The following is a 22,976-nucleotide window of genomic DNA, read 5'->3' on the forward strand; positions in this document are numbered from 1 at the left end:
AACTAGTACAGTGTACTAGATGGAGAGAAGATATCAATTGTGTAACTTGGGATGGGACTGCTCAGATTATAACAGTTTCTTCTCTAGGTAGTAGGTCTCCAAATGAGTTACTCCCTGGGACTTCCCTGGTGGCACAGTGGTTAAGAATCCCACTGCCAACGCAGGGGACGGGTTCGAGCCCTGATCCGGGAAGATCCCACGTGCCGCGGAGCAACTAAGCCCATACGCCACAACCACTGAGCCCATGCCACAACTACTGAAGCCCACACGCCACAACAAGAGAAGCCACCGCAATGAGAAGCCTGCGCGCCGCAACGAAGAGTAGCCCCTGCTCACTGCAACTAGAGAAAGCCTGCACGCAGCAACGAAGACCCAAAGCAGCCAAAAATAAATTAATTAATTAATTAAAATAAAACTCAACTTAATTTCTAATGCAGAGAGGACCACATTTTAAAAAAAAAAAAGAAAGAAAAGAAAAGAAAGTAACTCCCTGACATGTTTGAGGGGATAGCTGGGAATTAGGACTCTGGGTTTGGAGGAGCTGCTCACTCAAGGATTTTATAGTACAAGTAAAATGCCCCGAAAGAAAGGAAGAGGGACAAAATACACTTCCTAAGAACTGGCGAGGGAAGCTGGAGGTCTGAGACAAAATTGGAGGGCCTTCTCTGCTAGTTTTTCAGGTCATTCCCCCAAAAAGGCATATTGCACTCAGGGTCAACCATGTGACAGGCATTGCTGAGTGTTGGGGAAGCCAAGAATAAATTTTAAAAATGTGATCCCTGGGCTTTCCTGGTGGCGCAGTGGTTGGGAGTCTGCCTGCCAATGCAGGGGTCACGGGTTCGTGCCCTGGTCTGGGAAGATCCCACATGCCGCGGAGCGGCTGGGCCCGTGAGCCATGGCCGCTGAGCCTGCGCGTCCGGAGCCTGTGCTCTGCAACGGGGGAGGCCACAACAGTGAGAAGCCCGCGTACCGCAAATAAATAAATAAATAAATAAAATGTGATCCCTGACTTCAAGATGCTTAATGTCTGGAAGTTGAGGTAGGTTGTTAATCAGATGTTTATAATGTTATGTGCTTAATTCATTTCTAGAAATGGATACAAAAATTTCAGGTAATAGGTCATTAGGGTTTATTCTGTTATAACGCTAGCTGTGGGGATGGTCTAGAAGAGGCAAAGTGAAGAAAATGGAAGGACTTCACGGTGGGTGGGGAGAAGTGGGGGCAAGTGGGAGGACTGTGGTGCTGTGGGAACACTGAGGAGAGATGGCGATGACAACAGGTGTGTCACTAGCAGAAGGAGGCTGATACCTGGGTCACTGTCAGGAATCCTCAGCAGTGCAGCCCAGCCACTGCTTCCTAAGAAACCGTCTTCAGTGCCAATCCCTTGGGAACTGAAATTGGTCGTCACCAAATCATATAGTATTATTAGAGCAGGAAACATCTTTAGAAGTTAACTAGGTAGGGAAACTGAGTAACAGAAAGGGCTGGTGACTTGCCCAAGGTTACCCAGTTCCTCAGTGGCAGTGAATTGTGAGTTGGGAATAAAGGTGTCCTGTCTAGCCCAGCTTCTTTTGGTGTATACACCGTTCTAGAGGCCTCTGCTGACACAGCAGCCTATAAATTGCAAGACTGGTCTTAGCCAGTTTCTCCTGCTGTAATGTTAACTCTCCCGGTACCTCTTGTCTGGTCCTCAGCGATCACTATGAAAAGCTACTTGTCACCCTCTTAGCCTTCTCCTTTCAGTTCCTTCTTCACTCTATCACAGGCCACTCTAACAGACTGAGCCCTGGCCAGGATAGGACAGAATTATCAGCTTCCCAGTTCTCTGTGGTTTATAGAACCCCGGATCTGTTGCTTATTTTTGTCCAGCCTTGAAGTGCTGACTCATACTTAGTTTGAGACCACATATTATTTTCCCCTCAACCCTTTCCTTTCTTTGTTCCTTATCTTCTTTTCTCCTTTTTTCTATTCTTTCCTCTCTGTCTCCTTTCTAATTTGTCACTTACGTTGTCTGCTGGCATCTGACCTACCACCTAATCCTGTATTCCTATCTTTAGTGTATCCTTGTAGTTGCCATGACTCAGAACCTTGGGGTGAACACTGTTCTAGGCACTGAAGGGAGAAACAAAAGAAGGACAAGCCTACAGTCTACTTGGGAGAGTCAGGGCACATTTCGTCACTCAGGAACATTTTAAAGCCTTCTGTGCCTTTGACTATAGCAAATATGTTTGGGAGGAGGGACAGATGGGCAGATTAATGGATGAGTAGGTCCTAACATAATCCAAAAAGGACAATGTAAGACCACTCTCACTTGGCTTAGTTTGTGAACTGATAGAGATGGCAGCAAATGGAAGAACGAGCCCAGAAATGTGGTGAAATCCAACTCAGGCCCTGTAACTGCATTTCCACTAGAGGGCTTAATTACAAATAAAAAGACACAGGGGGCTTCCCTGATGGCGCAGTGGTTGGGAGTCCGCCTGCTGATGCAGGGGACATGGGTTCGTGCCCCGGTCCGGGAGGATCCCACATGCCGTGGGGCGGCTGGGCCCGTGAGCCATGGCTGCTGAGCCTGTGCATCCGGAGCCTGTGCTCCGCAACGGGAGAGGCCACAACAGTGAGAGGCCCGCGTACTGCAAAAAAAAAAAAAGACACAGGGTAATATATATATTCAATTTTATTTGCATTTCTGCATCTGGCTCAGTAGTCTGTTAGAATGGTTTTTCCTGGATGGCCTCAAGTCCTGCTGTGGATCTAAGAATCATCTTGGGAAGGCCGTTGGACCCAAGAAAATGTTCAGTTGTTGGCAGTGACCTGAACGAAAAACCGGTTATATCCAGTCAGTAACTTCTGCCCACCTCCTTTCTTTTCCCTTCAGGGCTCCCAGTTGAGCATGGCCCTGTACTGGGTTTATGGGGGGGGGGGGCAGGAAGTAGTTCTCAGCTGTGTCAGGGCAATTCAGTGTTATAGGCACGTACTCAAGACTTAGTGTCAAGGGCAGACCTTGAATCGGTTGTGAGTCAAGGTTCATGCCACAAGACTCCAGAAAGTGTTTGAAGACTGGAGGGTATAGGTGTGAGGCTCTACCACCAGGTCAGTGTAGGTATAGTCTCACCTAACCCTCAAGCATTGTTTAAGGTGGTAAAACCTCTTGGCAAAGGGTAGAGCAAATTCCCATGATGCCCTTAGAAAGAACTGGTGGAGGAGAAGGTTAGTGCCTCTTCCCTCGCCCAGGAGAGGGAAGCCATTTTCCCCTTGGCTTTGACTTTGGACAGCACTGATATGTACCTGGTTCAGATCTGCTGTTGCCACCACCCACCTTACCCTAAGCAGTAAACAGTACAGTGAAGCATTCTTAGTGGGTATGTGAAGTGGAACTCAGGACGGCAACGTTATCGAGCGAAAGTACACTACGGAGGAAGGGAAAGGAGTAAACATTTGAATGCGGTGAGGAAGAGGATGGCTTCCCCTGCTTAACTTTTGCTCCCCAACCCAGCCAGTGCTTGGGTCTCCAGGTAACCCTATTTCAAACCATCATTTGAGAGGACTCACGTTATTTATCCAAGAGATGTAAGCAGAGACCCGAGTGAAGACTGTGGGCTTCCTGGAGACATTACAGCCCAGGCTGGACACGAAGCTGGTCACACCGTGGACAGTGTACTGGCCATTCACCAAGCAATGAAGGGGACCCCCAGAATCACCCTGTGGAGAGGAGAAGCAGTGTCCTAAAACGCCACATCTTTTGATCTTTGGGCCTTTGTTTCTGCTTACACCCACCCACCCCCATCTCTTTGTACAATCCTGTACTGTTTAAAAGCTCCAATTAAGATCCCCACTTCCTTCATATCCCCTCAATCAAGATGAACCTCCTCTTCCTTTCTAAACGACCATAGCACTTCTTCCTTTCTTTTGTAGCACTCATGTCATGTTCTGCCTTGTGTTTTGGTTTCATAATTTGTTTCTATCTCCCACGCTTATCTGTGAGCTTCTTGAGACAGGAACTGCATCTTACTGATATTTTCCTCTCCACGATGCTAGCATAGAACTTTGAACATCTTAGGCTCAATAGCTGTTACTGACTTAAATTGAACCTGGGGTGAGGGGAATAAGTTGTTCTAATGATTTATTTATCCCCAGCATTCAGACCAACGGGTCTAATTAGACTTAGCCTTTAGACACAGGGTAGGTAGTCAAACCATGTTAAACTAAACCGGCGTAAAGAGAAGAGAAAGTGATGTATTGGGTAGTGGTTACGTGCTCGGGCTTAGAATCAGACAAACCGGAGTTTACAGACTGTGACCTTGACACTCGTTTCCTTACTCAGTTCCCAGAATGTCAGTTCTGTGATTCCAGACATTAAATTGGAAGATATTTCTTTGGAGAATCTGATCAGCACAAGAGGGAAGATCTAAAGATACTAACATTGTAAGTCCCCCAATGAAATGGCCTAGCCAGATCCCCTGACAAAGCAGTTCACTATAGATGAACACCACCTAAGGCTCAGAGCTACCTATCAGCTCTTCACTGTCTGACTCTGAAATAAGAGCATATGGTCAAGGATGACCAAACATCTGAAGAAAGCCTCAATTATAAAGATCAAGGGGCTTCCCTGGTGGCGCAGTGGTTAAGGATCGCCTGCCAATGCAGGGGACACATGTTCGAGCCCTGGTCCAGGAAGATCCCACATGCTGCAGAGCAACTAAGCCCGTGTGCCACAACTACTCAGCCTGCGCTCTAGAGCCCCGTGAGCCACAACTACTGAAGCCCGCACGCCTAGAGCCCGTGCTCCGCAGTAAGAAAAGCCACTGCAATGAGAAGCCCGCGCACCGCAACAAAGAGTAGCCCCCGCTCACCGCAACTAGAGAAAGCCCGTGTGCAGCAACAAAGACCCAATGCAGGCAAAAATAAAATAAATTTAAAAATAAATAAATTTAAAAAATTAAAACCTCCTTATTAAAATAAATAAATAAAGATCAAAACAAAGAAATAAAAAATGAAGGCAACCAAGATTATGCAGGGAGAAGAATATAAACAACAAAACTATGATTAATATTGCATCCATGATACAAGAACAGCAAGCTATTAGAGCATTCAGAAAACAAAAAGAGCCTTTGGAAATTATGATAGTAGAAATGAAAGACTGGGTTAGGAGATAAAGCGGACAAAATATATAGAGAGAAAATATGAAAATAAGAGGACCAATTTAGGAGGTAGATGTGTGAATAATGGAAATTCTAGAAAGAGAAAATAAAAATGGAGGGGAGGAAATGATCAATAAATAAACATTTTCAGAAGCAAAGATCTGGAGTTTCCAGAATGAAGAAACCCACTAAATGTCCCTCAAAATGAATGCAGATAGACCCATACCAAGATACAGAACAAGAGAAGATAAAATAGGTCACTTATAAATTAGTGGAGAGTTTGGGGCTGAACTGGTGATAAATTGAGTATACATTATGCAAATTTAAAAAGACAATTATTAACCCCAGGGAAAACAAAATTATGCAGGGAATATCATTTTACATAATCATAATAAATACTAAATGTTAATTTAACCAAAATTATTTGGGGAGGTTGTGGGTGCAGATAGAAAAGTTCATGCTGGGGGCAAGTATATATGTGTAAAAGGAAGAGAGGTTGCACACCTTGCATAATGCCTGAGCTGAAAAATTAAGTGGCAATATAAGTATATGCTTTTAGAGAGGTGGAAGTAGACACTGAAAGAAATCAGCTGAAGAGTTGAAAGTGGTCCCCTCTAGGGAGGGAGAGCTTGAGGTGGTAGAAAGAACACTATGACTGTTCTTTCCCACTATTAGGCCTCACAGTTTTACTGGCCACCTTACGCAGTTTAATACACATAGCTTCAATAAAAATTAAAACTTAAAAAAAGAAGAACTAGGGAAAGAGACCAAAAGTTCAAATTGCGGATAACTCTTTTAAAAAGGAAATAGCTGTACCCCATCCCAACTATGTTTAGGAAAAGAAGATGCTTCCTTTAGACTATTGTACTCAACACAAAACAAAACAGTTTAAATATCTTCCACTCAAATTCTAATAGGGGTTTGATAGTATTTCTAAGCTAGAGGAATGGAAGGTAATTGAATTGTATATCATACGATTTTCTTATGCTAATTGACCTGAAAAGAAACAAAGACTGTAGCGATGGGGGGTGTGGCTGAGGATATCAGGGCAGAAGGAAGAGCTGGGAAAGAGCTCGGTGGGAGACGGTGGATTGAGGTGAGAGGGGCTTAGTGAATCCACTCTGAGGAAAAGGGCTGGGACCCAGAAATCTGAAAGCCCAGAAAACAAAGACACAATATTTGGGAAATTCCAGTGGGAAGAGACCTGGTGACACAATCGCTTCAGAGAATTGCCTATCTGGAGTGGCAGCAAGAAGAAAAGTACTCTTGTTTTTCAGAGTTCAAGGCCTTGAGAGAGAGCAAAGTGAATTAAACTCAGAAAGGTTAAACCTTAAGAGGTTGTAGGTGAAGGTGGCTGGTGAGGACCTGTAAGAGCTTGACTTATGTGTTCATCTTTTTTTTTTTTTTTTTTTGCCCCAAGTTGCAGGTAGGGTTCCCAGGATATAGGACTTCTAAGTTTTGACACTGGTGTGGACAAAAAATGTTGCCTGCCATGTCAGTAAACAAAGAATTTTGCCTTCCATTCTGGGAAACAAGGAATGTTGCCTGTCATCAAGCCACCAGCCACTGCAGCCACCTTCCATATCCTGAGGGGATTTCAGGATGGAGAAAAATGATACTGGCCCTAGATAGTTGCGATGCATATCAAAGGAATGATTTCTGTAAGCCCAGAGTCTTGCATCTTCCCATACACAGAAAAACACTAAAATCATTCACTTGAAATGTCTGTTTCTTGTTATTAGCAGTAATCTTTGATGGTTGTCTCCATGTTTTTTTTTCAGCAAAAACTCTAATATACCCTGGCTCCTTCCCTTACCTCTTTGGAACAGTTGCTCAGAGCTGTCTGAGAGGCTGTCTCCCGGGCTATAGTCCTTAGTAAGATCACTGAATAAAACATAACTCTCAACTTTTAGGCTGTGTGGTTTTGTTTTGTTTTCATTTGACACTGGGGAAGTCCTGGGAAAATTGGGATGAGTTGCTCACCTTACTTCCGTAGTTCTAAATGCTTACACAAAAAAAAACCCTTTAGGGACTTCCCTGGCGGTCCAGTGGTTGGGACTTAGCCTTCCAGTGGTTGGGACTTAGCCTTCCAGTGCGGGGGCAGGGGTGTGGGTTCGATCCCTGGTTGGGGAGCCAGGACCTCACATGCCCTGCGGCCAAAGGGCCAAAACATAAAACAAAAGCAATACTGTAGCAAACTCAGTGACGACTTTAAAAATGGTCCACATCAAAAAAAAAAAAAAAAATCTTTAAAACAAACACATAAAAAATCCTTTAATCTTTGATTCTACTATTTCAGCCAGCCTACCAGCCTCCTTCTCCACCTAGCTTGGAGCTTGCATTTGATCTGCGATCTTGTCTTTATGTCCCAATAATGCATGAAAACCCAGCCCTGGATTAATCCATTCACTACAACTAGATCTTTGAATGGAGTGAATCATATATCCATTATGATTATTGCATGGTCTCCAACCTCAGCCTATACAGTAACATCATGGGCCAGTCTTTCTAAACCCATTCATCTTAATCAGTCCAGACACAAACAACCCTTGTCCCTTCATTTTCAGCATTTAATCTGACTCCTAGTTCATGAGTAAATAGAAGCAAGATTGCAGAACACCTGTCAACTTCCAGCTACCCAGCCTGCACTCTCTTTCATGTCCATGCACATTTTTGTATCCCTCTTCTGTTCAAGGCCAGCTCCACCTGTGCTCTTGGTTCATTTCTTCCTTCTCCTCCGGGATCTTGTGTCATCCATTTTTTCCCTCTCTCCAGCTCTACAGGATCCTTTCCTCTCTGCCCAGAAACACACTTAATTTTCTTCCCTCTTAAAAGATCCACCCCCTCCATGACTGTCATCCTCCTTAAAGCTACCAGACTTGTAAAATTCCTCACTTTCATCCAAGATTCTTGAAAGAGTATTCTACGTTCTTTGCTATGTTTCTTTCTTTCTTTCTTTTAAATTGGAGTGTAATTGCTTTACAATGATGAGTTAGTTTCTGCTGTACAACGAAGTGAATCAGCTATATGTATACATATATCCCTCCCTCTTGGACCTCCCCCCCCCCATCCCACCCATCTAGGTCATCACAGAGCACTGGGTTGAGCTCCCTGTGCCATAGAGCAGGTTCCCACTAGCTATCTATTTTACACATGGTAGTGCATTTATGTCAAACCTAATCTACCAATTCATCCCCCCCGCCCCTTCCCTGCCCCCTGCCCCATGTCCACACATCTGCGTCTCTATTCCTCCTCTGCAAATAGGTTCATCTGTACCATTTTTCTAGATTCCACATATATGTGTTAATATACGATATTTGTTTTTCTCTTTCTGACTTACTTCACCCTGTATGACAGACTCTAGGTCCATCCACATCTCTACAAATGACCCAGTGTTGCCTCTTCATTCCTTACCCTTCAATCAAGCTTCTGCCCTCACCACTCCACTGAAACTGCTCTAGCTGTAGTTACCAGTGACGCGTCAACTGTGGAAGTAGCCACTTTCAGTTATCCGCCGCGGCTCCTGGCTGCAACGTATACGATGTGATGATCTATCAGTATTTCCTGAGATTTTGTGAAACCTTTATTTACTATGCTTTTCTCTTATCTCTTTTTTAGATCCTTACGGGTCCTTTGTCCTCCAACTATCTCTGAAGCACTCAAATATTTATGTTATCACAGTTCTTCCCCCCAGCTCACTTTTTTTTTTTTTCCTCATTCTACCACTTTTCCCTGGGGGAGGTGGGGATGGGGGCTGGGGGACTTTGAGGGATCTCATTTCCCGTTAAGCTTATCTCTAACCTAGCTTTCTCCTTCAGGCTCCACTCTCTTTATATATAGTTTCTTACCAGTTAACTATAACTGAATGTCCCACTGGGATCTCAGACTCAACTTGTCAGACTCAACCTTCCCTCCAAAATCCTATAAATATTGTCTCATAGAGGCAACAAACACCTCCCCCAAATCACTTAAATCAGATGCCTGGAAGTCATTCTTGATCCTCCTTCCTCCTCTCCACTGCCCTAATTCGGGCCCTCAGATTTCTTGCCTAGATAATTGCAAGAGTCTCCTAAGCAGTCTCCCTGCTAATTTTGCTCTCTTCAAAAACACGCTTAGGGTTTCCCTGGTGGCGCGGTGGTTGGGGGTCCGCCTGCCGATGCAGGGGACACGGGTTCGTGCCCCGGTCCGGGAAGATCCCACATGCCACGGAGCGGCTGGGTCCGTGAGCCATGGCCGCCGAGCCTGCGCGTCCGGAGCCTGTGCTCCACAACGGGAGAGTCCGCAACAGTGAGAGGCGCACGTACCGCAAAAAAAAAAAAAAAAAAAAAAAAAAAACATGCTTACCTTGTCATCAGAGAGTGCTTCTAAAAGGCAAATCTGATCATGCTGTTCTCCGGTTTAGAACTCTTCAGTGGTTTCCCAGTGCCTAAGATAAAGGTTCATGTCCCCAAGCATGACATTTGAAGGCCTAAGTCGTGTGGCTCCTACCTGTCGCCAGTGTCATCTCCTGACATTCCCTAGTATGGTAATAGTTTATGTTCTAGCCCAGGGGTCAGCAAACTTTTTCTGTAAAAAGCCAAAGAGTAAATATCTCAGGCTTTGCAGGCCAGTCTCTCTTGCAACTGTTCAACTCCGTGAAAGCAGCCATAAACAATACGTAATGAAGAAGTAAGGCCGTATTCCAATAAAAGTTTTTTTTAACGACACTGAAATTTTATATTTTTCATGTGCCATGACATATTATGCCTTTCTTAATTTGTTCCCAACCATTAAAAAATGTGAAAAACATTCTTAGCTCATGGACCACGTAAAAACAGGCAGCAAGCTGGGCTTGGAGGCTGTGGGCCCTGACCTCTGCTCTAACGGTAGGGAATGCCCTATAATTCTCCATTGTTCTAGGTTCTTGGGCCATGCCTTTCTTCATGTTCCCTCTCTCTGAATATCTTTTCCTCTTTTTTTGCCTGGCTTTCTCCTATTTAAGCTTTATGACTCAGTACAGACTCTAGTTTCTCAGGGAAGGCAAGTCTTTTCCGACACCAACAGGCGGAGATAAGTACCTATCTTTTGAACTCCCATATCACCCTATCCACATTTTTGTTATAACACTTAACCACATTGTATTACAATGTTCTGTTTTATGTCTGCTCTTCCCATTCTTCCACTAGACACTGTGTTTATATTTATCTTTGTATCTTTCATACAAAGATGAATCAAACACAGTGCCTAGTATTTAGCAGATGATCAAGAATATTTGTTGAACTGCATTAAGAAATCTGCAAACTTATGGGCACCAGAGGATAAGGGTGGGGGAGGGATAAATTGGGAGATTGGGATTGACATATACACACTACTATATATAAAATAGATAACTAATAAGAACTTGCTGTATAGCACAGGGAACTCTACTCAGTACCCTGTAATGGCTTATATGGGAAAAGAATCTAAAAAAAAAAAAAAAAAGAGTGGATAAATGTATATGGATAACTGATTCACTTTGCTGTACACCTGAAACTAACACATTGTAAATCAACTATACGCCAATAAAAATTAAAAAAAAAAAAAAGAAATCTGTAAGATGGTGCATTGGTGATTGATCTTGTCTAAATAGAAGATGATTTATATATATACTATTATAAAACTATTTTGTGCACTTTCCCCTACCATATTCACCTGTATACATTCTGCTATCAATAATATTGGGTCAAAAGGGTGGTGGTGGAGGAGCTATAAGAAAAATTGGGGTTGATGGGAGGGGAGCTAACTTATACACAGTTACAACCACCACTCCAGGCCTAGCCCCATGGCAGCCATTAAAAATCTAGGGCACAGGGGCTTCCCTGGTGGCGCAGTGGTTAACAATCTGCCTGCCAATGCAGGGGACACAGGTTCGAGCCCTGGTCCGGGAAGATCCCACATGCCGCAGAGCAACTAAGCCCGTGAGCCACAACTACTGAGCCTGTGCTCTAGAGCCCGCGAGCCACAACTACTGAAGCCCGCACGCCTAGAGCCTGTGTTCCGCAACAAGAGAAGCCCATGCACTACAAGAAGAGTAGCCTCCACTCGCTGCAACTAGAGAAAGCCCACACATAGCAACAAAGACCCAACGCAGCCAAAAAAAAAAAAAAAAATTATTAAAAAAAAAATCTAGGGCACAAATAACTTCTAAAGAACACTCACATATACCAACACACAAATGTTGGGCCACATACAAACTTTTGAGGTGGGGGAGGGTAATAGGCAAGATGAATTTTAAGGTTCCTTTAAACTTGGAGATTCTGTGAATATAGACCTAGTAGCACAGAATCATTCTCCTTCAGATGCTAGAATACAAAGGTTAGTCTGTACATAGGAGTGGGAGTAGGTGTGAAGTAGGTGAGTAAAAGCTGGGGGATGGGAAACAGAGAGGGGAGGGGCCTGGGGTGAGACTTCTGACACTTCCCGCCTGTGTTCACCTGGCATCCAGAGTGAACTCCGTCTCCTCCAGCGCACACCATGGTATTCTTCACGGTGGAGCCCCAGTAAGAGGAGCTGGAGCAGGTGGCGTAGTCCACGGTGGGCAGGTAAGCCTGCTGCAGGGTCTGGGCCAGCTGCCCATTGGCTGAACAGGACACACAGCATTGGAGGTCAGCCCCAGCTGCTATCCAGGGAAAAAAAAAACCTTCCACACTCGGCTAAACCTTGCCAAGCTCTGATGAAAGCTGAGGTCAGGGCAAGTTCCTTTTCTCTGCCCATTGCATGTCATAGATCCTCCTTTTGTCTCTCTTTATATAAAAGCTACAGGCACCTTCCTTTAAGGAGTCATCCTTGACTACGTTCCCAGGTTCCAAACCACTAATCCTATGCCTGCTTTTTTTTTTTTTTAATCTCATGGATACCTTAATTAAGTAACTAGAATGGTCTTATTTGTTAATAACTTATCTGTCCTGCTTCCTCCTTACACTGTAAATCCTGTGAAGCAGAACTGGGACTATGCACCCTTGTTTCCATTTCTTAAGAGCTTTCCTTTATCTGCAGTTTTTTTTTTTTTTTTGCGTACGGGCCTCTCACTGTTGTGGCCTCTCCCGTTGCGGAGCACAGGCTCCGGACGCGCAGGCTCAGCGGCCATGGCTCATGGGCCCAGCCGCTCCGCGGCATGTGGGATCTTCCCAGACCGGGACACAAACCCGTGTCCCCTGCATCGGCAGGCGGACTCTCACCCACTGCGCCACCAGGGAAGCCCTATCTGCATTTTTTGACTTTTCAAAGGCTTTGCACATGAATTATTCTTTGGATACTTACAACAATCCTTTCATGTTATACATAGATCAGGAAACTGAACTACAATGACATTGAGTGAACTGGGAGCAGAGCTGGATTACAAGCATGTGTCTCTCTCAGCCCCAGGTTTCCCCAGTACACTGGCTGCTCCCAGCAAGGCCTTGCCTCCCCTCCAGAGCTCAGATCCTGTCTGATGGCTGACAGCCTTCTGTGCCAGGCCTGCTGTCTCTACCCTTGTTAACTATCTCTGCTCATAGCCTCTCCCACCTTTCCATGTCATCTAATGACTTTTCCTTCCAGAAATCTTCCCATGATTGACCGGAAGAAGCTGAGGCCTCCTCTGCCTCGACTCCTCTGGACCTGCAGCCACCCCTGGCTCATTCACTCCAGCCCACAGCCTATAGACTGTCTATGAAGGCAGCGCAATGGTGTCGTGACCACCAAGGTGGAAGCCAGGATACCTGCTTTCTGGCCCCAGCTAACTAGTTACTAACTAGTCATGTGATTTTTTTTAAAAATATTTATTTATTGGGCTTCCCTGGTGGCGCAGTGGCTGAGAGTCCGCCTGCCGATGCAGGGGACACGAGTTCGTGCCCCGGTCCGGGAAGATCCCACATGCCGCAGAGCGGCTGGGCCCGTGAGCCATGGCCGCTGAGCCTGCGTGTCCGAAGCCTGTGCTCCGCAACGGGAGAGGCCACAACAGTGAGAGGCCCGCGTACCAGAAAAAAAAAAATTATTTATTTGGCTGTGCTGGGTCTCACTTGCAGCACATGGGATCTTTGTTGCCGTGTGAGAGATCTTCTTTGCGGCATGAGGCATCTTTTAGTTACGGCATGCAGTATCTTTTAGTTGCGGCATGCGTCATCTTTTAGTTGCAGCATACAGGCTCTTAGTTGTGCCGTGCCCGATCTATGTTCCCTGACTAGGGATCGAACCTGGCCCCCTGCAATGGGAGCGCAGAGTCTTAACCGCTGGACCACCAGGGAATTCCCTGGTCATGTGATCTTGAACAAGGTCTTTAATTTCTTTCTTTTTTTTTTTTTTTTAAGGTCTTTAATTTCTTTGGGCCTCAGTTTCCTTATGTATAAAATGAGAGGCTGGTAACAAAATACTCTCTGAGGTAAGGTGTCTATCTTTTTTTTTTTTTTTTTTTTGGTTATAAGAATCTGAGAATTTCTGACTTGACTATTCCATGGCTTGTTCTTAGCTTGATTTCATGAACCAGTTATTTTATCTCTGGTTCCTGGTCTTTGGCTCTGAACACCTAGGACCACAGAAAAAGTGCCCCAGAAGCTCAGCTACCTAATCAAGATCCATGTGGTGGATGGTGCCAATGTAGGCGACTTACTCATGGTCCTGCCCCAACCTGTGATGTAGCAGGGGCTGTTGTTAGTCAGGATGGTTCCCTCCTTTGGCAGAACACCCAGCTGGACATAGCTGTTGAGGGTAACGTTCTGGGCCAGGCGCAGCAGGGCGATGTCATAGCTGCGGGAGGAAAGGAGACCGCTCGCTTGCAGGACCAGGCCTTCCTTTAAGTCAGCATAGGGACAAGCCCTCCCTAAGCCTTGTGTGCCCATGGAATTGGAAACCAATGACTTCAAAGAAGGAGGGGACTGACTCGCCAAGACTCAAATTCGAGGAACTACGCATTTGGATTGTAGGATATTCTACGTTTAACAGCAGCCCCTGCTGGTGAGGTCTCAGCATTGCCGCCTAGCTCTGGTCTGCAACCCAGCGGGGAGTGGAGCTCGCTTCTTTCGTTGTGAATGGGGACTCGGAAAGGAGCAGAGTGTTTTGATCTTCGTAGCAGAGAAGAGTTCTCAGAGGAGAAAGATGTCAAATGCTCTGCAGAAATATCCGAATTACTTGAACCCACGCTATAGAATTGGCTACCATCTTAACTACTTCCTTTCCAAAAGTTTACAGCTCAGTCTTGCAGGACTTTTCTCATTGTGAGATTCATTTTAAGAAATCTACTTTTGCTGATGGAGTCTATTCCATAAAATGAATAATAACTAACAATAAAAACAGGAACATTAAACTCTGCAGAGGAGATTCAGGGGATCCAATCATGCAAACCAGCGTAGATCAAACAAATCCCCAAAGATCTTCAAACATTCTCAAGTCCTCCAACATCTTAATTCTCAGAGTCCTCCTGGATTAATGTGAAGGAAGCCAAGACCCCATGGCTGGCCAGTCAGCCCTCCACCTCCCAGCCCCAGGCTAGCCCCGCCTTGCCCCTACCCTGCAGCCACATTATTGCTGTTCCAGTGGGGATGCACCTTGATCCTCTGCACTCTCACGTACTGCTCGGTGCCATCGTTCTGGCTCAGGTTGTGGTCTCCAACCACCACACGGAAGCTCATTTGTCTGGAGGGAGAGAGGGGAGCCCTGAGTGATCGTTCTTTTTCCCCTCTTAGAGAAAAGTTGGGAAGCCATCTTACATCTCATCTTTAGGACAGGAATCCCTCTTATCTGGCCCAGGCAGTGGAAGGATGGAAGACCCTGGAAGATGAGGAAGTAACCAACCCTCCCATCCCCAATTTGCTAACCTGTGGAAGTGACAAAAACTACCATCAACTTCATGTTCCCAATTTACTAAGCTAAACATCAGAGGCTGAATATCTCATAACTTGGGAGAGGTGGGCTGAGCATAAATGAAATAATGGCTCTCGGCCCATAGAGGGGTTTCGAGGGACATATAAACTTCTAGACCAGTAGTTCTTTTGTTTTAAAAATTTTTTGTCCACACCACATGGCATGCGGGATCTTAGTACCCCCCGACCAGGGATTGAACCCGTGGCCCCTGCACTGGAAGCATGGCGCCTTAACCACTGGAAGTCCTAGACCAGTAGTTCTTAAAGCATGGTCCCTGTACCAGCAGCATCAATATAACCTGGAAACTTGTTAGAAATGCAGATTATCAGGCCTCAACCTGGACCTTCCTATCAGAAACTCTACTGGGCTGGGCCCAGCAATCTGTGCCCTGCAGGTGATTCTGATCTACGCTCAAATTTAAGAACCACTGCTCACGATAAACATGAAAAAATGGTTACCAGTCAGGCGTTGACTAGGCACTTAAATATTTACCTACCTAATTCTCACAATAATTCTACCAAGTAGGTAGAGATAAGGGAGGGAGAGCTTGGAGAGCTAAGTAAGCCATCCAAGTTCACATAGCTAGAAGAAGCTGGGACAGGAGGTGAACCTGAGTTTGCCTGACATTATAGTTTGTACTTTCCATTATATCCTACTACCTCCCCGCAGGCCCCCCAACACCTCCTTAAAGTCTTGCCCTGAGCGGTCAAACATACATATTCCTCCAGAAGGACCAGACTCTTCCCCTCCCAGGGGCTCAGAAAAGCTGGTCTTTGTTTTTCTCACTTGTCCACACAGTGAGCAGCTGTCATCACCCAGTTCCGTCTGATGAGGGTCCCTCCACAGATGTGAAACCAGGAACCTCCAGACTGGTACTGGAGGGAAATCTAGATGGGGAGAGAAGAAAAGAGGGATAGGTTGGTGATTCTTGAAAGGCATTGATCCCAGCCATGTGTTACCTCCTTAAACTCCTGCCATACCTCAAAACATTCTCCAACTTTCTGGGCTAGAGATGGCGAATTGTTTTCATTTGACCTTTTGCTGTTGAGGCTACCTGGAGTAGTGGTGAGAAGGGGCGTGTAGATGCCCTTGGGACCAGCAGAAAAGAGTGTTCCGTCATTTGGTGATGTTTGCTGTGTACATGGAAGGGGGAGTAAAGACATACACACACAGTGCATTCAGCATCGTTACCCTATATTATTGCAAAGGGCCAGGAACCCAGGTCCTTCTACCTCCATTCCCTCTTGGGAAGGAAATGTAGCCATGGAATTGCTCCATCACCTAAGCCACAAACTTAGGTCCCCAGAACTCCCCTCCGAAGTTTTGAAGATACACCCTGTCCCCTCACCCCAGCAGATACTTAGAAACACCACCGGAGTATTCATTTTTATCAGTTCATTCCTCCTCCTTCATTGCCTCATATCACACAATAGCTCTACCCCTGAAAATTGGGGCACAAACTTCTGTAAATTGAATTTAATTCTAATCGCAGTGATTTCTCTCAAAGTATGGCTATTCACCAGTGAATTTGCCAGTTTTACACTTTTAGAATTGCTTAAATCACAGCCTAGCTGCCCTGTTTTGAAAGTGGAAACTCTTTAAATAGCCAAACGAGCAACGTGCTCCATTTGGGGGCAGAGGTGTGTTTGCATGTGTGACACGAATTGCGTGGAGTGGGGTGTGTGTGTGTGTGTGTGTGTGTGTGTGTGTGTGTGTGAAGGTGTGTAGAGTCTGAGGTGTGGGTCTGGCACACAGTCTTGCTAGTGTGGCACAAGAGGTATTGCTGGGAGTGTAAATGTGGTTTGTGTTTGGGTGTGTGCCTGGGAGAGTGAGTGTGGTTGGTGTTTAAATCCTTTCCTCCAAGCCTTTTGCACTTAGAAAAAAATTCCTAAGCCTCGTCCCATTCATCTTTTAAAGCTAGAATCCAGGCGGCTGGAGAGCTTCCTGTTGATAAGGATATACACAAACATACATAATATTGCATATCAGGACACGGGCAACTCTTATTTCGTTGGCAGTCTGGGGCTGTGAAGGAACACCCACCTGAGAGGGCCAAGAATGCCTCCGGGCCTCAGTCCCTCCAACTACCCGGGAGTTGGTTTCTGGAAAGTCCTGGGCACTATGTCCTTTGTGGGGCAGAAGAAAAGTGAGTGATGACTAAGCATGGGGTCAGCTCAGGGTGGGAGGGCGGGTGGCAGTTGTGCTTTGTCTGCAAACGCACAGTTCCTCCCTAGCAAATGAGGGGCCCGGCTGTGAGTTCTCTGAGCCCCTTTTGAAAGCAGATAAGTCTAAGTGCCTTCTGCTTTCCTGCTTCCCCTACGTGTCCCCAGAACCTTGGCATGTTACGAGGACCCATCTCACACTGCCGTGCCAGGCCCCAGAGGTTCCTCATGGTCTCAGCCTTGCTTAGGGTCACCCTTGGCCTGAGGTGACTCCCCGCTCCCTACCCCCCACCCCTGACCCCACCCTCCCCCTCCCACACACAGTGCTTTGGCGGGATTCTCCAGGGGGCAGGGACAGCAGTGCACATGCCACCAGATGCCCGCTGAGGATGTCTTCCTGTCAGTGGGGTTGGTGGGGGAGCCCAGGGCTCTGGAAGAGGCTTCTCTCTGCTTCATGGCTCAGGGGACTTTCAAGCAGAGGCCCCCGACCTTTTCTATCATGGGCTCCAGGAGAATAAAGTTTTCGCTAGACTCACAGGCAGGGTCTCCTTCCCATCCTGGGATAGAGAGCAGACCTGGGCTTAAGGAAAGCTTTCCAACCCTCCTGCTCGACCTCCCTCCCTACAGAACTCCAGCCAGATGACCCACTTACCATGAAGGACCAGCGTGGTGAACACCAGCAAGCGCAGCATGTTGCCAGCAAGTAGACCACTGCCCCCTTGCCACAAGCCCTCTTTAATCTCCGCTTATCAGCAGCTTTGCTGACCTTCCTGTCAACTGGCAGGGCCATTTGGAAGGCAGGGGAAATCACAGGTGATAATGGAAACACAAATGAAAAGGTTTCTTTTTAAGTAAAAGAATTTGTCTATGAACAAAGACAGAACAAGGTCAGGGCTGAATTAATCATCTCTTTCAGCTGAAAAGCATCCAACTAAGTCTTTTTCAGCAATAAGATGGAACAGCACAGCGAGATCAGCTCGGTGCTTTGTGACCGCCTGGAGGGGTGGGATAGGGACGGAGGGAGGGAGGGAGGGAGGGAGACGCAAGAGGGAAGAGATATGGGAACATATGTATATGTATAACTGATTCACTTTGTTATACAGCAGAAACTAACACACCATTGTAAAGCAATTATACTCCAATAAAGATGTTAAAAAAATATATATAAAAAAAGAAATTAGATGGAGAGCCAGGACTGGCATTTCCCTTGGGATGCTCCGCTTGCTGGTAGCCTGCCACCGTCTCACTGCCCTCGGGGGCACTGTCAGTGCAGAGACCTACCCTGTGCACCAGGGTTTGGAGGCATGGGGGGCTGGAGGAGAGAAGTGTGCAAGGAGAGCAAGAAGAAAGAGGAGACAGCAAAGAGGGAAACGGCACGCGCCCCCAGGACGCAGACAGTGGTGTAGGTGCAAGGAGACAAAAGCAGCGTAGCTGCAGTGGAGAGAATTCTGATGGAAGAAACCGTGCACCACGGGTTGGGACTTGAACCCATGCGGCTGGGCCTCGAACCCGGCCAAAACCCACAGTCTGCCAACTGAAATCACACACCTGGTTTCAGGACTTAATGAAGCTCAGGTTCTCGATGTCTTATTGCAGAAAGGATTCAGTGAGAGATAAAGTGATAGGTAAGAAGTGGATTTATTTAGAGAGAAACACTCTCCACAGACAGAGCATGGGCCTTCTCAGAAGGCGAGAAAGGCCCCAGAGTATGGGGTTGTCAGTTTTTATAGGAGTGGGTAATTTCATAGGCTAATGAGTAGGAGGAGTATTCCAACGATTTTAGGAAGGGGCGGGGATTTCCAGGAATTGGGCCACCGCCCACTTTTTGATCCTTATGGTTGGTCTTGGAACTGTCATGGCACCTGTGGGTGTGTCATTTAGCTTGATGTGTTACAACGAACGTATCCTGAGGCTCGAGGTCTAGTGGAAGTCGACTTGTCTGCCATCTTGGACCCATTTGGTTCTAATAAGTTTATGTCGTGTCCTCTGGGCTATGTCATTCTTTCAAAGGTTGTGCTCTGCCCCCTTCCCTCTTGCTTCACTAGGAAACAGGTTTGGGGAGACTCATCTGGAGAGCAGATAAAAGAGAGCTCCCAGGGAAGGAGAGTGTCGGTGAGAAGAGGAAGCCCTCAGGATAGGGAGCTAGTCTGCGTGCTATGAGGGTGGAGAGCAGGGCAGGAGTGTCCTGCAGGAGATGAGAGGCTCTGGCCATCGGAGTCAGGAGAGGGGGATGGAGGGAGGTGCCGCGGACCTTGCGGTGGGCAGAGAACTTTGGGTTGGGAGGTCCCAGAGCAAGGACTGTGGGTGGACTTAGGCTGAGAGAAGCCGTAAGCCCAGGGGGAGGCAGGCAGGAAAGTATGCCAGTTCACCTGGGGGCTTTTGTTGCCTAGACACTCCAGAATTCAAGTTTCAAGCCTGCAGGTGTGGGAGAGGCCTGGAAAAGGCTGAGGAAGGAGTTCCGTACAGACGGTCACCTTTTCAGGTCCTTGAGCTGGGGGGGGGGGTGTGGGGGGTGATGGGTGGGAATTGCACTAAGGGCTCCCTCTCCAGCCCCACCCCCAACATTCTAACCCAAAGGAGACCCCGGGGGTGGGGGGGTGGGGGAAGAGTTGAGCTGGCTGGGGAATCCGGGCCTCCTTTGTCATTCTCCACCCGCTCCCCCACCCCCACACCCCGTGGCCTCCTCTGGAGAATAGGGAGACAGCTCTAGCCCCCAGGATCAGGAGTCCAAGGGGAGGCTCAAGGGCCTCTTAAAGGTTACCCCTCCACATCACAGACTCCAAAGTGAGCCCTTGAGCGCAGGGTCAATATCACATCCATCGCTGCACCCTTGGCGAAGCCTTATCTGTATTTGCTTAAAAACCAAACTGTTTAGGATTGCACTCAATGCTCCCAAGCCATTGAGTAATCTACACACCCAGCCTCATCTCCCACGCTGGTCAGACTCTTTTCCTCCTCTTAGGGTGAGGTGTAGAGGAGGGCTTTGGCTTTCATTCTGAGGCACTGCGTATTTTCCAAGAGGAATGTATCCTTTTGAAATAAACACGGGCACAAAAATAAATGTACAACGATGTGGGTTCTAGTGTAGTCTGTCACCAAACTTTGTGTAGTTTGTCATAAAGTTTGTCGCAAAATTGGGAAAAACTCAAGTATTCATCAATAGGGGAAGGTTAGAGAAATTGGGTTTAATCATATTAAGGAATACTACCCAGCTTTTAAAAAAAATAAATTTATTTATTTATTTGGTTTTAATTTTGGCTGCATTGGGTCTTCGTTGCTGCGTGCGGGCTTTCTCTGGTTGCGGTGAGCGGGGTCTACTCTTCGTTGCAGTACACGGGCTTCTCATTGCGGTGGCTTCTCTTGTTGTGGAGCATGTGCTCTAGGAGCACGGCCTTCAGTAGTTGTGGCTCGTGGGCTCTAGAGCACAGGCTCAGTAGTTGTGGCGCACAGGCTTTGTTGCTGCACGGCATGTGGAATCTTCCCGGACCAGGGATCGAACCACCAGGGCTTCACCACCAAGGAATCCCAATACTATCCAGCTTTTAAAAAGAATGAGTTAGACTTAAATGACCTGACATGAAAAGATGTCCTTGGTATATTAAATGAAGACATCAAGTTTCAAACAATATGGTACTCTGTGTGTGTGTCTTTATATATTATGTATATTCATAGAAAAAGGGTAGAGAAGGTTTATACCTGGAAATTATTACTTTTCTAGAAGTTACTACTTCTAGAGAATGAATCAATAGGTATGGCAGTGTCGTGAGGATCAATTTCACTTTTTCTTTTTTCGTAATTTTTCGGCCATATCACATGGCTTGCAGGATCTCAGCTCCCCGACCAGGGATCGAACCCGTGTCCCCTGCATTGGAGGTGAGGAGTCTTAACCGCTGGACTGCCAGGGAAGTCCCTTATTTTTGTAATTAAAAATAAGAATATATTCTGGGACATTTATCCATTTTGGGCAATGGCGCCAATACTCTTCAAGTGGGAAATAGATCCCCAGAGGAGATGAGCCACGCAGGGCTAAGGGGAGAGAGGTTCCTGGAGCCAGGAGATAGTAACACAGGCCTAGTTAGCATCAAGATTTTAAACAAGACTTGGGCGTCCCTGGTGGCGCAGTGGTTAAAAATCCACCTGCCAATGCAGGGGACACGGGTTCGAGCCCTGGTCTGGGAAGATCCCACATGCTGCCGAGCAACTAAGCCTGTGAGTCACAACTACTGAGCCCGTGAACCACAACTCCTGAAGCCTGCACGCCTAGAGCCCATGCTCTGCAACGAGAAGCCACTGCAACGAGAAGCCCGCGCACCGCAACGAAGAGTAGCCCCCGCTCGCCGCAACTAGAGAAAGTCCGCGTGCAGCAACGAAGACCCGACGCGACCAAAAATAAATAAATAAATAAAAAAGATTTTAAGCAGGACTTAAGGTTTTAGGTTAGCCTGAGAATGGTCAGAGGGGTGGATTTTAATAGTGCAGATGTGGGGTTAGGGCAAGGCCATCCTCGGCTAAGGGGAGGCCAAGAAGCTGGTTTCTTGAGTCCTCCCACCTCCCTGTTCGTGCCCTCTCCCTCTCCTTGAGCACCTCTCTTCCCTAGTCCTCCCTTCACCCCCAAACCTGCTGCATCTCTCAGTCCCCGTGGGTTACCCTTAGCTGACCACCCTTGCGAGATGCTCTGCTGCTGTGTGGTCGGGGTGAGGAAACTGAGCACCACAGCAGGGCTCCTCAGTTGGGCATGCGTCGTGAGATCGGGCTGGAGAGCTCTTGAGTGACGCTATAGAGAGTATGAGCGATATTAGGATAAATAGCAAACAAACAGTGCCTGGTAAATGTTTGGATGTTGAATGCAACCAAGAGTAGGGCTAAGATTGGAGTTGAGGACTAAGGCTCCCTAGGATTTACTGGACTTATTAGCATGGCATTCAAAGCCTTTTCAGTTGGGCCCCAAGCCACTGTTCTACAGGGCCGACTAACCCAGTAAGCACAGCAGGTACAGTGCCTGAGGCCCACAATACTTTTTTTTTTTTTTTGCTGTACACAGACCTATCACTGTCGTGGCCTCTCCCGTTGCGGAGCACAGGCTCCAGACGCACAGGCTCAGTGGCCATGGCTCACGGGCCCAGCCGCTCCGCGGCATATGGGATCTTCCCAGACTGGGGCACGAACCCGTGTCCCTTGCATCGGTAGGCGGACTCTCAACCACTGCACCACCAGGGAAGCTCCCACAATACTTTTTAGGCCCACAAAAATGTTTCAGTTTCTTTTAAAATCAGAATACTATCATCCTGGATTATATTCGTTGTTATATCAATGCAGTTGTAAAACATACTCTTTACCACTTTTTTAATGAAGGCACAAGTGCCTAGGGCTCATGAAAGCCATAGCGTGGTCCTGACCTTCTAGCTTCTACATTCACTGCGCCCCCACCCTTCAGTCCTCCTGGTTCCCTGCATCCACATGTACTGTTGTCCCTCTGCGACTTTTCTCACACTTGAGACCTTTGCTTACTGAGCTCTTCCTACCTGAGGATCCATCCTTTGAGGTCTAAGGTCAAATGTCACCAACTTTGTGAGGCTTCCCTAAGAATTGTTCTAAGTCATGTAGCACATCTCTGAACATCTCCTTGGCATGACTTGCTTACCTCTCTGTTTTCCCAGCTGAAGTGTGAGTTCCATGGGGGAAGAGCCTTATTATCTCCTCATGTCTACATGTGCTTGACACAGCGTGGAGGCTAAACTGGGGGGCCAGAGGATATTTGGAGACGAGACAGTGGCTGTGACAGAACTTTTCAGACGTGTGTGATTCTTCACAGCTTGAATCA

At 46.8% G+C, this 22,976-nt stretch overlaps 1 protein-coding gene across 3 annotated transcripts; it reads right to left on the reverse strand.

The window, feature by feature from the left end:
• Positions 1–2,656: 2,656 nt before the first annotated feature.
• Positions 2,657–22,885, reverse strand: CELA1 (chymotrypsin like elastase 1). Of its 3 annotated transcripts, XR_007470026.1 has the most exons (10): positions 17,808–22,885; positions 17,037–17,119; positions 15,974–16,126; positions 15,780–15,880; positions 14,640–14,765; positions 13,744–13,880; positions 11,591–11,736; positions 3,550–3,699; positions 3,322–3,407; positions 2,657–2,811 (listed from the first exon to the last, which is right to left on the reverse strand). XR_007470026.1 is itself a non-coding variant. In XM_049694135.1 (9 exons), exons 1-9 carry the CDS (start codon positions 17,845–17,847, stop codon positions 2,794–2,796), a joined length of 954 nt encoding a protein of 317 aa, XP_049550092.1. In that variant the 5' UTR covers positions 17,848–22,885; the 3' UTR covers positions 2,657–2,793. The 3 variants fall into 3 exon arrangements, 1 of the variants encoding a protein (XP_049550092.1); XM_049694135.1 differs by lacking the exon at positions 3,322–3,407; XR_007470027.1 differs by lacking the exons at positions 2,657–2,811; positions 3,322–3,407 and adding an exon at positions 9,483–9,564 and having other exon boundaries at positions 3,579–3,699.
• Positions 22,886–22,976: the final 91 nt, after the last annotated feature.

This window comes from Orcinus orca, chromosome 11 (assembly GCF_937001465.1).
Source record: "Orcinus orca chromosome 11, mOrcOrc1.1, whole genome shotgun sequence".
Taxonomy (NCBI): domain Eukaryota; kingdom Metazoa; phylum Chordata; class Mammalia; order Artiodactyla; family Delphinidae; genus Orcinus; species Orcinus orca.

Coding starts and splice junctions, on each gene's coding strand:
- CELA1 (XM_049694135.1), bottom strand. CDS start 17,847: ATGCTGCGCTTGCTGGTGTTCACCACGCTGGTCCTTCATG. Junction 16,127..17,036: donor GGCATTCTTGGCCCTCTCAG/GTGGGTGTTCCT, acceptor CCATGTACACAG/CAAACATCACCAAATGACGG. Junction 14,766..15,779: donor GCTGCTCACTGTGTGGACAA/GTGAGAAAAACA, acceptor CTCTCCCTCCAG/ACAAATGAGCTTCCGTGTGG.